General features: G+C 31.6%; 1 protein-coding gene across 1 annotated transcript; it reads right to left on the reverse strand.

Annotated features, from left to right (window-relative positions):
* Window positions 1-801: 801 nt before the first annotated feature.
* On the reverse strand, window positions 802-14,811 carry LOC148601627 (SPRY domain-containing SOCS box protein 1-like). Its single transcript, XM_088554683.1, has 3 exons — window positions 14,635-14,811; window positions 8,016-8,880; window positions 802-7,127 (listed from the first exon to the last, which is right to left on the reverse strand). The coding sequence occupies exons 2-3, from the start codon at window positions 8,722-8,724 to the stop codon at window positions 6,997-6,999; spliced, it is 840 nt and encodes a 279-aa protein (XP_088410809.1). The 5' UTR covers window positions 8,725-8,880; window positions 14,635-14,811; the 3' UTR covers window positions 802-6,996.
* Window positions 14,812-15,798: the final 987 nt, after the last annotated feature.

Genomic DNA, 15,798 nt, shown 5'->3' on the forward strand with positions numbered 1-15,798 from the left:
AAAACTACTGTCTGACCGCTATGTTCTATTTTAGTAATGTCGGTCGTGTTTTTCGACGAATCAAAAATCCCCACATCACTTCTATGCAGGATACCCCAAGGAACATTTATACCAAGTTTGGTTCCAATTAGTCCAGTAGTTTCAAAGGAGAAGAATAATTGTATAATTGTCAACGACGACGACGACGGATGACGGACGCCATGTGATGGTAATAGCTCAAAAATGTTGAAATGGGGCAAGAACTCTAACATGATTTTACAGATTTACAAAAAAAAGATTGATCAGATAGATCTCACCATGCTGAACACTTAAACCTCAGGTCAGAATTTTGCTTATCCTGATGGTTTTGGATATATGCAAAAAAATTTTGCCTGACCCCTAAGTTCTATTTTCAGTGACAACGGCCTTGTTATTGTTATCGACCGATAAAAAATCCCAAGATCAGTTCTATGCAGTGGAAATAGGGCAATAACTCCAACACAGCTCAACAGATTTACAAAAATGTTTGACCACAAACAGTTCTCACCATGCTGTTCACTTTAAACCCTTGTACTCATTTTGTTCCACCTAACTGTTTTGGAGGTACATGTATATGTGCAAAAAATTCTGTCTGTCAACCTAGACCAATGCAAAATGATAGCAATAGCTCACATGGCCTGGAGGAGGGGGAAGCTTCACCCAGCTCAGCAAGTTTGATAAAAAACTTGAAATCACTGAAGCTTGCCCCCTTAAGCCAGTCAGTGCTCCCCATTTTTGAAATTCCTCAGTCAAACATACAAATGGCAGCATAAAAATAAACAATTTTACAATATTTTGAATTTTTAATAATACACGAATGTGACATGAATCATTATGATTGGCATTCATTACACATTTATTTCATGTACACAATAAATAATATTTAAAATACTACACCTTAAAATTTGATTGTTAAAAAAAATTTAAAGTAAGAAATCTTCACAGTAAACAAAATACACCACATCACATGCTGAACATGAAATGATAAAGCAATATCAGAATACATTTTAAAATTGTATGTTTAACATATAAAAGATGTACATTATGTTAAAGAAAGCTCTCTAAAATCTCAAGAAAGAAAATGATAGAAATTCGTAACTTGATGACTGAAGAAGATGACTAAAAGCATGTTCAGACCAGTCTGTATTAATTCAACCAGATTTGAACATTTTTTTTCATTTTCCGTTGTTGGTATTTATCATAATATTTAACTAAATGCAAAAGTATTAAGTAGCAGATTACTGACAAGCGGAACAAAAAACTAAAATCACAAGGTCATTATAATATACGATTTCATTTTACAAAATTTTACCCTGGATCTAATGATTGGTCAGTAAAATCATTCATAGGTCAAATTTACAATGACTTCAAGTATTATACATGTACACTACTGTCTACACAAATTTTAATTTCTCCACTCTCCACAATGGAGTCACATTTAAAAAATTTTCTGTAGTTTACTACTACCCTTACCATTATAGCGACTACACTGTGAAGAGGAGAAATTATAAAATTAAAAGTTTGGTTGACAGTAGTGTATAATTTAATATCAGAAGCAACACCCTTTCTGATTGGATAAACAATTTTGTCTATCATTTCACACACCAAATTATGTAATGTGAGTATGATGTCATCAACTTTTTGAATGATTTAGCTGTTGAATTTTGATACTAAAATTAAATTATTGCTATATTTTTGGTCAATTTGAAATAACCTCAATCCCCATGCTGCACACTTAAAAGATAGCCTGTGACACATCTTATTTAGTGTAACCATGAGATTGAGGTTATTTCAAATTTTTATTTTTAAGTGTTCAGTAACAGTGGGAAAGATCCAGGCATGAACCAGAAACGAAACACATTTTCAAAAATCAAAACCCAAAAAGGAAGATGATAAAATACGGCATTCAAATAGGCTAAATCACAAACACGCTGCCCCTGAAAGTTTCATCAATGGATTGATCTGGTTGAATTTTAACAGAGTTTAACACATGGGTACACCTAACAAAACACGCGTCGGTTTCACAAAAAGTCATAAGTGTGAAATTGATCGTAAATCATGATGTCACAACGCTATTTTAGTTTATGACATCATTACTTACGATCAACTTTACACTTACGACTTTTTGTGAAATCGAGACCAGAACATGATATTGAACATAACATACACTTACATTAGAATGAAACATTTCATATGTAAATCACCCATGTAAATCATTTCTGGAGATCCACGAGATTAATACAATGAAGATCTTGTAACAAGACAGTGACTGGTTATTTACTAAGGCAAAATATATTTCACCCGAATTTAACTTGTTAGCTTATAAGCGTTATCCAAAAAAACAGGATATTTCAACTCAAAGAAACAAAATGTATTGTGTCCTTTCAAGAGCTATTAACACAACTGAAGTTATAAATTAACCAATAATTTTTTTTTTCGATGCAGTCGGTATAGTTTCACTTTTTACCCTTTGACCATTAAGATGCTCTTCCTTGGAACACAAGTCAACTGATTTAAATTCTGTTTCCCGATTGGCCAAATACTGATAACTTAGTGGTGTTTGAAAAACTGTATCGGAAATTAAAATTACATGCCATGTGTTATTTCCTGAATGAAATGTAGCAAATTATAAGTAAAAAGAACAAATTTTACTTCGTCTGCTATCTTTGTTTAAAGATAGTACTTGTTTAAACTACATTCAAACCAAAAAATTATACAAGGTAAAAATTTAGACTTACAGTCTAGAACTAACAAATATGTACTTGAATATAATATATAGATTGGAACAGACTATAAATCAAAGATTTTGAATGTGTACAAAAACAAACATTGAAAATTAAATCTTACTTTGCATAACTCCTGATAATTTGGATAATATAACTTCAACATAACTTTCATTGTGTTAACAACCAGCGAGGATGTATCAGATTATTACATATTAAAGTATTTCTAACAATATCCAATACTGGTATGTTTGGGTTATATTAAACATACAACATAGGGAAAAATTGGTCATCAAAATTTTCCCTGACTAGGTTTTATTTCATAAAATAATAACTTAAGAAGAAGCAATCAGCTTTCTTATCCCTACTATACAAATAAAGCTATTATATTCAATATATCACACTACACCCTAACATCCCAAGGGACATAACTCAATTTATATAACATGAACAGACCAAGACAAGTTAATGCATAGCTTATCATACAAATTATAGACATCATTGACCTGGATAGAAGATTTTCAAATATTTTTATGTTAAAAAGTCTTTAAATTAGTAAACAAAATGCTTGCTAAATCCTTCAGTGTTCTGTATACATGTTTTTTTTTTATATAGTTTTACATTTTTTTTTGTAATTTGAATTTGTTTTTTTAAATACAACAGACTTTCAATTATTAGAAGGTAAGACAAAATGCCTTGGATTTTCAAAACCAAACAGACTACATAGTATTTTTTTAAAATTCAAAATATGATGTCAAAACCCAGTTTACAATCAACTAAGACACTAAGCAAACATACCAAAAACAAGCTCCTACAGGAGGTTTTCAGGCATTAAGAAATATGACTATAATCTTCTTCTGGCATGGTGTCTGATAATCTACAAATTAACCTGAATTGGACAAGCATTTATCACAACAAAAAAATAACATAAAAGAAGAACAAAAAATTAAAACAAGCCAGGCCTTGGATAAAAATAAATTCTTCATCAACTAATATAAAACTTTTCAACTTAAAAAAAATCAAAGACGGCATGCAGGCAAATAAAAACAGTGACCCCAAAAAAAATTAATCAATATTTTATAACAAATCAGATACTACAACAATCATAGTCTATACATGTACAATGATTACTCTACACACAATCAAACAACCATCCAACCAACCAAAGTTAAACACAGATTTTTCATAGCATGGTATGGTCATGATGGTGATCAACTAGTCTTCTGTAAATAGCTGCATGGATCAACAGCAACTTGGTACCTTTAAAAGGCAGCCAACAGGTGAAACATGTACATTAACATATAAATTTGAGATTGCTACTAGGTCATTGTGTTACCCATACTTAAAATTCAACGCACATATGTACATGTACTTTCAGATTCTCACATTCATTCATGAAAAAAGACCATGTTTAACATTGCTCAGTTGTTTGACAAATCTGTTAACATATACATTAAGAATTGCAATGAACAAACCTCTCTTTACAAAAACTTTTACTGAACAATTGAGCTTGATACTTAACAGTTCTAACAGCTGACACAAACACTCAAATCATTTTGATATTAATAAATTAGATGACCACAATTTGAGGTGATATACATTTGTACATGTACATGTAATAGCTAAACAGTGTTCAATGTTGGTATCTTGAGCCAAAAACAATTACTATAGCTTTCAAAAATCCTTAGCACAGCAAGACTATACAAGGCTGATTTCACAAGTCTTTTAGATAAGCTGCAAAATTTCAAATCTATGTTATCATTTTTAATTGAGATAAAACTTGCTTATTTTTCAAATAAATTCATCGATTTCTTAACATGTAACTCATAATAGAATATAAATTTCACGACAATGAAGTTTTTGTCAAAAGATTCTTCTACTTATAAAAATCAAGAGTCACACTTGTTTTTAAAAGAAATTCCAAGGGAGTCTCGCAGTTCATAAATTTAAGTAAAGGGGGAAAATCACACTCTCTTTAAAGTACATGCATAAAATTACTGACAAAATGTTTTTTTTCGACCTTCTCAGGAATGCCTTTAGTTTGACAACACATATCTAGAATACATCACTAAAATGTAGTAAAAAGATCAAAATTGAATAAGTTAAAGAATTTAACAAAAACCTTGCTACTTCTTCTATTTCAGGGATATCTTGTCTATAACCAGGCAATGTTTACATTCCAAATCTTTACTATGCCTTGTTTCGATCACAATTTCATTACCAATTATGTTTATCAAAAATACTTTCTCTAAATATATGAATATTAAAATCACTTTACAAAAAAAAAAAGAAAAAAAGAAACAGAATAGTAAATCCCTGTACAAAATCAAATAACATAAGACCATTTCAAAATATCATACTGTATAAAAAGTAAATTATAATTTACAAATTCACCTACAATTTAGCACTTCAAAATTACTTACTTTTCTCTTCAAATATTGATTAAAAAGGACAAAAAATCTATAAAACACGTTTGTATACAGTCTTGAAGATAATATTTGGAACACTGACCACCACATAAGATACTAAATTCCAGAAGTACATTGTACTGGTATATTGTGTAAACAGCCCTTAAACGTTTAGAATAAAAGTTCTTCCTCTATCTCTTTTCAGAAATAATATTCCTCATACAGCAAATATAATACTCAACTTCATGGAATAGAGTTGGTGTTCCCTTGAATGAATTATAATTACCAGCTGAACTGTTTTACACAATGAAGTACGGGTTTGTCTAAAAATCAAGTGGGTGGGTCATTCATCACATCTCAAGATAATCAATGAAACTGTTCATATACATATTTACATGTACATAACTTTAATACCTATGTAAAAATTTTGGGGGATATTTTCCTGTACTTTTTTATAGAAGAATGTAACCAACCTTTAAGTCTTATTTATTAACATTTCAACTTTTATTGTCAAATACAGTTTTAATTAGAACTGCTGAAAGATTTCCAATCAAAGAAATATTGGGAATACAATATTCATAAATCACTAGTCATAAGTTTCTGCCTGGTTTTCAGGCAATGCTGTACTTAAATGGTTTATATCGTTCCATAGGTACTGAATTTATATCTAATGTAACATTTAAATCTTCTTGTAAGGTGTTGTAATCTACCTTCAGAAATTCATCTGGTAATGGTCATTCTATTAAGGGGAGACTAACTCTATTCCCTGAAATTAACTTTTCACCAACTGTAAAAACTGGTGTACAGTGCATATGTACATTCAAACTGTACAACTGTACAAATGTAGAGCTCTTTACCAAAATCCTTTTTTTTTTCATGAAAAAAAAAGGGAGAACATTTCATAAGAACATAGAAGTGTGCGTCTACCCAGTAGAAATGCAACAAACAATTGATATTATACAAATGAAACCCAAGCATGTTCACAATGTAGTGTTGTTTTTTTTGTGGCAATAATATCAATGGTCAGTATTACAACATATTTATATATATTTAAGTATTCCATAAAGCACCATTTCACACTAACAATTATTCCTATTCATTTATACCAATGCATGCAATAGAATTTTGAGCTCTTGCAAACACATCAGTTATTCACCTTAATTTTGTTAGTTCTAGTATCTTAATTCATTGAAAAAGAAAAAAAGTTCAGTAACGAAGTAAAAATGTATGTATACTTATACTACATTTACATCAAATCTTTCTTTTTTTCACTTTGAACTGAATTGATAAATACATTTAATTACAAAAAAAAGTTTTCATTCAAAAGGGAACTAATAAGGGTGCCTTCTTTTATAAATACATAAAAACAATGTACATGTACATGCATGAATACAGTGGTAGAGAGAGAAGAGACCTATAGATTCACATATACATGTACAAGCAGAACTGACAAAAATTGCACAAGCCATAACTTTCCTGATAAATCTCATACAAAGATGACTACATGTAGTAAAAGTGTCACTTAAAACATCTAAAACTCACCAAGTGATATTCTATGTACAATAAAAGTAATTTTTTTCACATTAATAATTTATAAACATACTTTTGGTCTTTTTCTCCCTGTTACTACAATGTACATTGCATGACCTTAAAATTTATCTTTAAATGCTCAACATTCCCCATTCATTTCTAAGACAACCACACAAATCTTCTCTTCAGCGGCAGTTGCTTCTTCTTTCACGCTTCAATGATGAGGTATGATGCACAACAGATAGAGAATGAATCCAACACAAATTCATACGAGAAATTGTTGACCAATGAGATAGGTCATTAGAATGGACCAATCACTATGACTGATACAAGAGATAATTTTTGATGGTATTAGGTAATGGCAGTTTATGTATTTCCTGTAGTCTGTTTTTGCCTAGCTGTTGTCGTATTTGTCTGCGACAAATGTCCATTAAAGGAAGAGGTTCAGCTAAAAAGAGAAATTGACAAAAGAATTAAAACACAAGCTATATGTAAAATGTCATTGAATAAACTACATTTAAGTTGTATAAAACTATGTACATGTGTATATTATACATGTACATGTACATGTAAATTCAGTGTTCATTAAATTTCGTAATTAGTGTGATAACTCATTTACATTTGTACAATCTGTGTACTTAATCTACAAGTGAAATATTTACAGTACTGTACATGTATATGTCATGTTTATCATTTAACAAGTAAAATGTAAACCATGTATGCCTGTATACAAGCATTTCTTGCTTCTACAAAATGTATGCACCACAACACATATTTTGCTTTAGTAATGAAAGTAAAATAAAAAAAAAATAATAATAAAATCACATGGTGGTTTTTCTGAGTTAAATGTCCAAGCGATTGCATTCCATTCTATCATTAGCTTGTCTACTCAAAAAATGTTCACATGTCAGGACAGGCAGTTAACAAAAGTAAATTTACTTACAAACAAGAACTTTTTTCATGTACATGTATCTGATATCAGAAACCGAACTTCATATACACAAGAAAATGTATGTAATTTTATGTAGATATACATCATATATGTACACTTACGTGTACATTTGTATAAAAAACGTACATGAATCTGAATTACATGTACAATATCATTTGTACCGCAATAACATGTTTCATCTTTACATTTAATCTATTATTGAAATTGTGTAAGCAATGTGTTGTAACAGTTATGACTTTTAATCAGAATGTTATTGGATACATCATACCTATTATTGTTTATGGGAGAATTAAGCAATACAAAAACATGAATAAGAAATTTCTTAACAGCAGCATAATAGGACAACCATAAACATTTATCATAACAAAAGAATGATATACTTACGATCAAGTCCACCAATATAATTCATTGTTATTTCACAATGTCCCCAAACGGCACTAACAACAGGATATAACTTTTTGCCCTTTAAATTCCGATATGCGACACCTAAATACTGTCCATCTACAACAAAACTTAAAGTTCCTTCGTCCATATCTAGAACAACAAGAAAACTGTCAGGTACAACAAAATTTTCATCAGAGTTTAACAGACTAGGGTATGTCAATCCTACAGGATTGTTTTTTCCATCGTGATAAAGTTTATTCCTTCCTAAGTCCCATCCCCACGATTCCCCATTGCTCCCAACAAGAGACTGGTATCCAACACAGTGTAAGGGTGATTCGGCAGTAGCAACACCAACGACAGCATGTGTTCCTCTCTGTCTTGTACTCCACACGATTTCCCATACATGAAGTCCTCGTGTGTAACCCACTTTACCCCTTATGCAGTCAGTACTCTGAGCCACAGGGTGGCGGTGGAAAGTCAACTTATCGTCTTCTTTCACAAATATATTAAGTGATCTATCATCAGGATTCCAGGAATGTGCAACTTGAACTTCCTTTGGAGGGGGAGGCATATCTAACAACATGTCCAACCGACTTGGTTTCTGATAATCAGGATTATAAACCATGTTTTCTTTACATAACGCCTTGTAGTTTGGTTCTCTATTGCTACCGGTTTTTATGCCACCTGAAACTTTCTGCCCCATGCTCATTGCTTACATGCAATTAAGGGACAACAAACAAGCATCACAAGGACATTAAATCTGGAGTTTATTTTTTTTTTCTGAAGTGCCACTGGTTTGGCAAGTTTAAAATACAATTCTTGATCCGGTAAAAGTCACACAATGCACTTTCTTGATCAGTAAAACCTGCAAAAATCAAAAATTAAATGTTCACATTTTGTACATCTAAGATTGCTACAAAATTGAAGTCATCACTTCAGAAGCTTTATGGTCGTCATCACAAACTCTAGGATCATAACGATGTATCCATCTGCACAATGAAAACTGATTTGTTCAATGTGTCATGATTTTCCTTTCCTCTTTCATCTCACTGGACTTGACTTTTTATGAGCAACTTGACGGGTGTTTCTAGAAAAGCAGAGGACGCTTATCATACAGGAACACCTGGTCCACACTCCCCAATTTTAGTGGAGTACGAGTTACTTGTTAACTTTCGTTACTTTGTATTTGTTATTTTGGTTATTTTATGTTCTTTGTTGTGGCTGTCAGTTATCCATGTCTGGTCTTTGTCCCTGTCCCTGTAGAATCTTGGATCCATTGATTACTATTTCATCAATCATATACATTAATTACTTTTGTATCATAATTCAAATGTACATGTATCTTTTCTCACTGGACTGGGCAAGACTTTACCAGACCATACCATGGTTTTTCCAGGATTTTGGAAGCTTAAGTGAGTTTCGCATGAGAAAATGGATACAAATTTAATGGAATACATTTCTAAAAGTAGTACATTGTACTTGCACCTGACATACATGCATGATATTTTATTATCATTCATGTATATCTGTTATTTACAATATTTTGGAAAAACGTTAATTGTAACTAATTGAACATGGTATATAAATAATGCCAATTACTTTTTTGGATCTACATGTATCAAGCATAAATTGCTTTCCATGACAATCTGAAATAATGAGCTTTAATCCAAAAAGAAATGTTGCTTTTTCATACTTAATCAGGGACCATATTTTTCACTCCTTGACTTATTTCATCCATGTAACTTCTTTAACCCTTCCTTTATGACGGACCTATTTTTAAAACATTCCTCTGTTCAGTGATTTTGTTACCCTTTTATTGCAGCTGAATATGGGCTGTTTCCCTGGAGACTTTCCCCAAAATGTTGAAAAATATTTTTCCCATAGGGAGGAAATTCCCATTGTCAGGCTAATTTTTGGAAAACCAGGTAAAGAACCAGTAAAACTTTCCTTGAGACACGATTTCTTGGCCCGGTACTTCGTTCACATTTGGGGAATGTTTTTTTTTTGGCAAGTCATAACCTAATTAAAATTGGGAGTATGTTTGTCAGTTCGGTATCGGTTTTCAATTCTGGATCTGCATATGACACGTATCTGTCCCCGGAAAAATACTTTCCCAATGTGTCGATAATATGGCAAAAATTTTCCAAAAATTAAGAGTTGGTGCTGATTTTCAAAAAAGGAACAAAATCACTTCTTTTTCTAGGGCTTATAGAGGGCTTAAACCATGACTTATCTGAAATTTTTTTAACTTGAAAGGCATACAAAACAATTGCAGTTTTTTTAGCACTGATGTGGACCAACAAGAAATCCTGCAAAGGGCCCCCCTCTATTTGGGGGTTCAAAGCACAAGAAAATCTGGTGGCCTCACATCTCCACCAAATAGCCTAAAAATGTGTTCATTAGCTACATGTACAATGCATATTTTATGAATTTAGCAGGTTTCTGATCCTACCATTTCCCATTCTCAGTGAAAAAAAATATTCAAAAAATCAATTTTTCTGCCTCTTTGAGTCTAGGACAACCTTTAATGTCATACCCCATAGATGTGAACTAGAACAATTGGAAGCCTTAACAAACACCAGGACTATTAAAGCCTTAAAATAATGGACAGATTCAAATATTTCTAAAACAAGTGTTTCCCCTATATTCTATGTTGCCACAAATGTCAAATATGTATTCTATTTTTAGCAATTTCAACTGAATATACACATGTGCATGTACTGTACATGTAATTGTAAGCTATTGCAAGCAGACCAAGTTTAATGACTAATTTAAGTCATCATTTCACAGTTAAATGTGTGTGTGTTTAGTATTGGTCTCTGAGGAGTCCATTAATAGCATACATGTAAATATTATCTTCTGTGTAATATAATACATGGCATACTTAAAGGAAGAACTTCATCTTTTTATAAAGTGTGGAACAAATAAAAATTCTTATACAAACTGAAATAATTCAGTAAAAACTAAAAGTTCCACATACTGGAGTTATAATTATAATGATGACCCTGAAAACAAAGTATAAAAATTTTACATTACACATGTAGGCTATAATAGAAAAATTCCCATGGACATGGAATAATTTTGGAAAATTTTCAAAACGCGTTCTGGAAATTATAAAAATTGGGACAGGAGTAAAAAACAGGCTGGCAGGGATGAGAATCAAATATTTTTTTTTTTGTTATGGCCTTATAATTGTCCAAAAATTGCTAAATAATTAAAATGATCATAAGACCAAAATAAATGTCCTAAAATGGTAAAGATCATAACATGTATGTTTACCCAGGTCTAAGCTGTATTCTCTGACCAAAGTCATTGATAAGAGACCAAATATAATACACAATGTACAATGTTATTTAATACCTGAACAAAAACATTTCTGAAAACACAATGACATAATTAGCCATCCAAGTCACCCATGTCACGACCTAATTTTGACACCTGGAGTGAATTTTACATGAGATACAGGTAAATCTACCTTTGTTGTAATTTTTATTGTGATTTCATCTTGATTTGAGAGGATTATCAAGGATTAAAACCATATGGTTGTTTACATCTTACTGATTTGATTGTGTAATACACAATTAAAATGTAATTTAAGGTGAACAGTGGACAAAGTGGGACAATGACTAATATACATGTACATTGTACATCATAACCACTGATGTTTTGCAGTCACAAAGGTTTAGGAAGTTTTATGTATTTTTTGTCACACAATGTGACTATCATATTAAGAAGCATCGTGTGGTCAATGAACATGTACATTTTTGTAAATACAAATGTAGTAGCACAGTAAATGAATCATTCTCCTCAACAAAATATTAAACTATTTTTGACTTAATCTGATACATGTGTGTTTTCCTATCTATGTCAATGAAAGCTTCATAGTCTTTTGAAAATATGATTTAATATCATCCAATAAACATAATTTAATCTCCTGTCATTCACATTGACAAATTACAAATATTTCAGGGCTTAATGAATTTTGAGAAAGCATACTTAATGGAAAATTGTTTGATAAACAGGTCCCAACCAAATTTTGGAGAGTTGTTTTATGTATACTTACTACCAAGTACTGGCCTTTAAGTGTTTATACCAGCCTCTGACTTTTAACTACTGGTTTACAAAAAATACTGACATAATGAAATTTTAGGTTAAAAACTCTGGACCCAATTTCATTCACCACTTGGCAAGTATATTAATGTCTGTCCAAAAAAATAAAATATTATCAAAATTGTATCAAAAATTTTCTTTTTTAATTAATGAAAACCACAATTAGGAGAAACGGCAGATAGGTCATAATAAAAATAAAATCTTAGTCTCATCTAACTTTTTAATATAAAAAAAATTGAACAGGAGTGCATTATATTTATTTATTTTCCCTACAGAAACTGTCACTAATGCCAAATAATAAGAGTTGTTGTTATCAACAGGCAAAAAAAATTATATGTATGTTTACTGTCACATGCTGAAAAAAACATAGGGTCGGTAGGTTGATTTTATTATTTTTTTTTTTGGGGGGGGGGTTCAATTGTAAAAAAGTTAGGGTTGCAGCGATAAAATGGGAGTCGGTCGGGTGACCGTAAACACACATATTTTTTGTTTGGCCTCATCTACATTTGTATGTGTACTTCATGATATAACCAGCACATACAACAGTTATAACAAAGTAGAAATGTAAATGTTTATGTGTCTCTACTGCTACACATATACCAGGTTTCATCAATTTGGAACAATTTTTCAAAGAAATAAAAATGAAAGACTTCAATTAACAAACTGGAAATTACTAAACAACGATTAATTCAAATCAGTTCCTGATAAGAATGAATATCTAAAACATTTTTATTATGACCTAAAGGTGGCTACACCAGGGTAGGAAACTCACTCAAAATCTAGCCAGTCCTGAATACAATTTTCCATATATTTATTATATGGCTGTATTTTTTTGCTATAATTAGCCAGCCCTGGCAAAAAATAACCAGTCTCGGGCTGGCAGGCAGGCTACTATTTCCAACTCTGCTACCCACATCAGTAAAAAGAAAAAAGGAACAGATATGGTGAAGCACAAAAAATGCACCATCGTAAAACTTTTGCAGAAATAGTAAATATTTACAGAGATCACTTAAAGAGTCTTCACTACAAATGTAGGCATTAACACACCTTTAAGTAAGCTCTGAAAGGCCACAACAAAAGTAATAAAATCCCCCAGTAATAGAATGATGACACTTCTTAAAATAAATTAAAAAGTAAAATAAGGACACAAAGACACATTAATGACCAACAGTGTCAAATACTATTGACATAAGGGCAAAATCATTCATCTCTTACCAAATATCATGCTGCTAGCAAAAGGTTGATTTTGCTTGGATGTAGCTTATTAAACTAAGAAAGCTCATTCAAATGCATAGAACAAAAGCCACAGAACTGTGTATGCCAATTTACATGAGATTAAACAATTTTTTTTATGTGTTTTACAGTGTAACAACTCTGCTCCGAATATACTAATGCTAGACTGATATGCCTTCAATTTGTCCTTTCCACCAGAGCTTCATGTATACTAAGGGATGATTTTATGAGATCTACAAAAAAGCGGAAATTGGCAAAATCGGTAGTAAATATATAGTAAAAAAGTATCGCAAAGGTAAAATCCGGTTTTGAAAGAGCAGAAAGAAATCATCCCTGTACACTGCATTTTAAGTAAGTAAGTAAGTAAATTTTATTTAAAGTCGGCAGATATATGTACAATATAACAAGCAACATGAGCTCTTTATCCGACTGAACAGCACTTTACTGAAGCTGCAGGAAACACTAAATGACTACAGTGTAGAAGTGCATTATACACAATCTACATCCCATAAGAAACTGACTGATACCCTGGGACCCTAAGGCTTTGCTCATTACCACCACTTGGTAAGTAGGATGGAAAAGGAAATAGTCGAATAATTTCTCCTCCTAAGGACATCTATGGCTGACCACTCAAAAATTCTTACAGGATAGGACACTACACTTAAATAATGAGAACAGAAATTGTTATTATGTCAAAGGCAACAACCCTGTTGGGATGAAATCAGTTGGTTCAAGGCCACCCACTTAGCTTGCTTCAGCAATTCCAAAGGAGTTCTTGCTTTTATTGGACATTGGACGAGTCATCATGATTATTGTAGTATAAAATTTACCAAATTATAAATGAATAATGTAATTTAACTGGGCATTGCTTTCAGTTTTACAGCCTTTTGGAATCACTGCTGTTTCAGTGTTTGAATAGTATTAACAAATCATTTAAAGATTAGTGAGACCAACCCAGAAGCTAAATTATTGTATCCTGTAGATGATAAAAGTAAAGGTAATCCAGTGGAAATAATTTCAGAGACTTATTCTGAACAGCCTTTGTTTAAAAAACAAAGCAAAAGGGACCAACAATGGATAAACGATAACTGAAGAAAATATATATTATAAACGTGCCAAGTTTTCGTTAATAAGTGTGGCACACACCATTCGATATCTATCAGACGAAGTACAAAGGCACGAATTTTATGATACGGAAAAGAAAACGAAAATTTTCCAGAACAAACAATGCGTTTGTCTGTCACTACAAATGGTGTGAACTTTGTGTACGTCTTACCGTAAAAATCGATTAACTATTAAAACATTCGATGATCATGGAAAACCTTTATGATAACTGCGTGGCTAAAATACATAGGTTGGTATAATATATGTATGTATTTTCTTCTTTTTGGCTGGTGGGAATACACAGCTCCAATCCAACATGGCTGCCACAGCTTAAAGTCACGTGACCAACACATTGACATCACTGAAGGGGGGACAAGTGCGAGTCGTTGTGAGGGAAAATTTTACTCCCCAGTACTTTTTAATGGATTTATAAACTAATTGAGGACAAACATACCCAATTTAAGTTACATAGTGATTTTTGCCTTTGTTCTATTAAGTACAAATGTTTCTCTGTAGCAACAAGTTACACACCTTCAGGTAGCAATTACCGCTAGACAAACGTTGCTTAATTACACGTATTATTTGACCAAAATAATTCTTTGGAAATTTGTTGTACAATTCAAGTTGGAATTTATTTTTAACAAATTAAAATGCCTTCAATTATTTTGTTGTGGCCATAACAATATGTAAGATGTTAGTATTTTTTAATAGTTCCAAGAACGATTAAAAAATACAAAAATGCATTTAGTTTAAGGAAATAACCCCAAAAATAATGATAATAAAAATTATTATTATAAAAACTTTTGTGTAATTCAGCCATGACTTAGAATTATTTGAATAATATTAAGTTTTCTAATTTTGCTTTTTGTCACCCAACAAGCTTACCCCTTAATTCCTACTCATCATGCGCCGACATCACTATCTAAAGGTGGATTGGAAATTAAGTTTTACCAGTTATCTTACTCATTTTCTAGAATGAGTATATATATCAATAAACAAAACGAAACAATAAATATTGAGTCAAAATTAACCGGAGCAAATATAGAAAACATGTCAGAAAAAAGGACAATTATGATAACACGAACTCAATATGTAAAACAATGTACAACTTGGAATTATTTTGTCTTTGTTTAAAACATACATAAACAAACTATATTGAATGGACAATTTCAGACTTATTTTCCGGTTGCAAAAAGTTCGTCCTGTCAAGATTTTGAATTTATTTCGGCACATATTTCAACAAAATATATATCAAAATACAGCAAAAAGTTTAAGCTTTAAGAATATATTAAGGAGTTTTGACAGACATGAAGTAATTTTCAAGTATTTAGTGTGG

This window comes from Perna viridis, chromosome 12 (genome assembly GCF_037379345.1).
Source record: "Perna viridis isolate PV_CMFRI_1.1 ecotype Kerala chromosome 12, ASM3737934v1, whole genome shotgun sequence".
In the NCBI taxonomy this organism is placed as follows: Eukaryota; Metazoa; Mollusca; class Bivalvia; order Mytilida; family Mytilidae; genus Perna; species Perna viridis.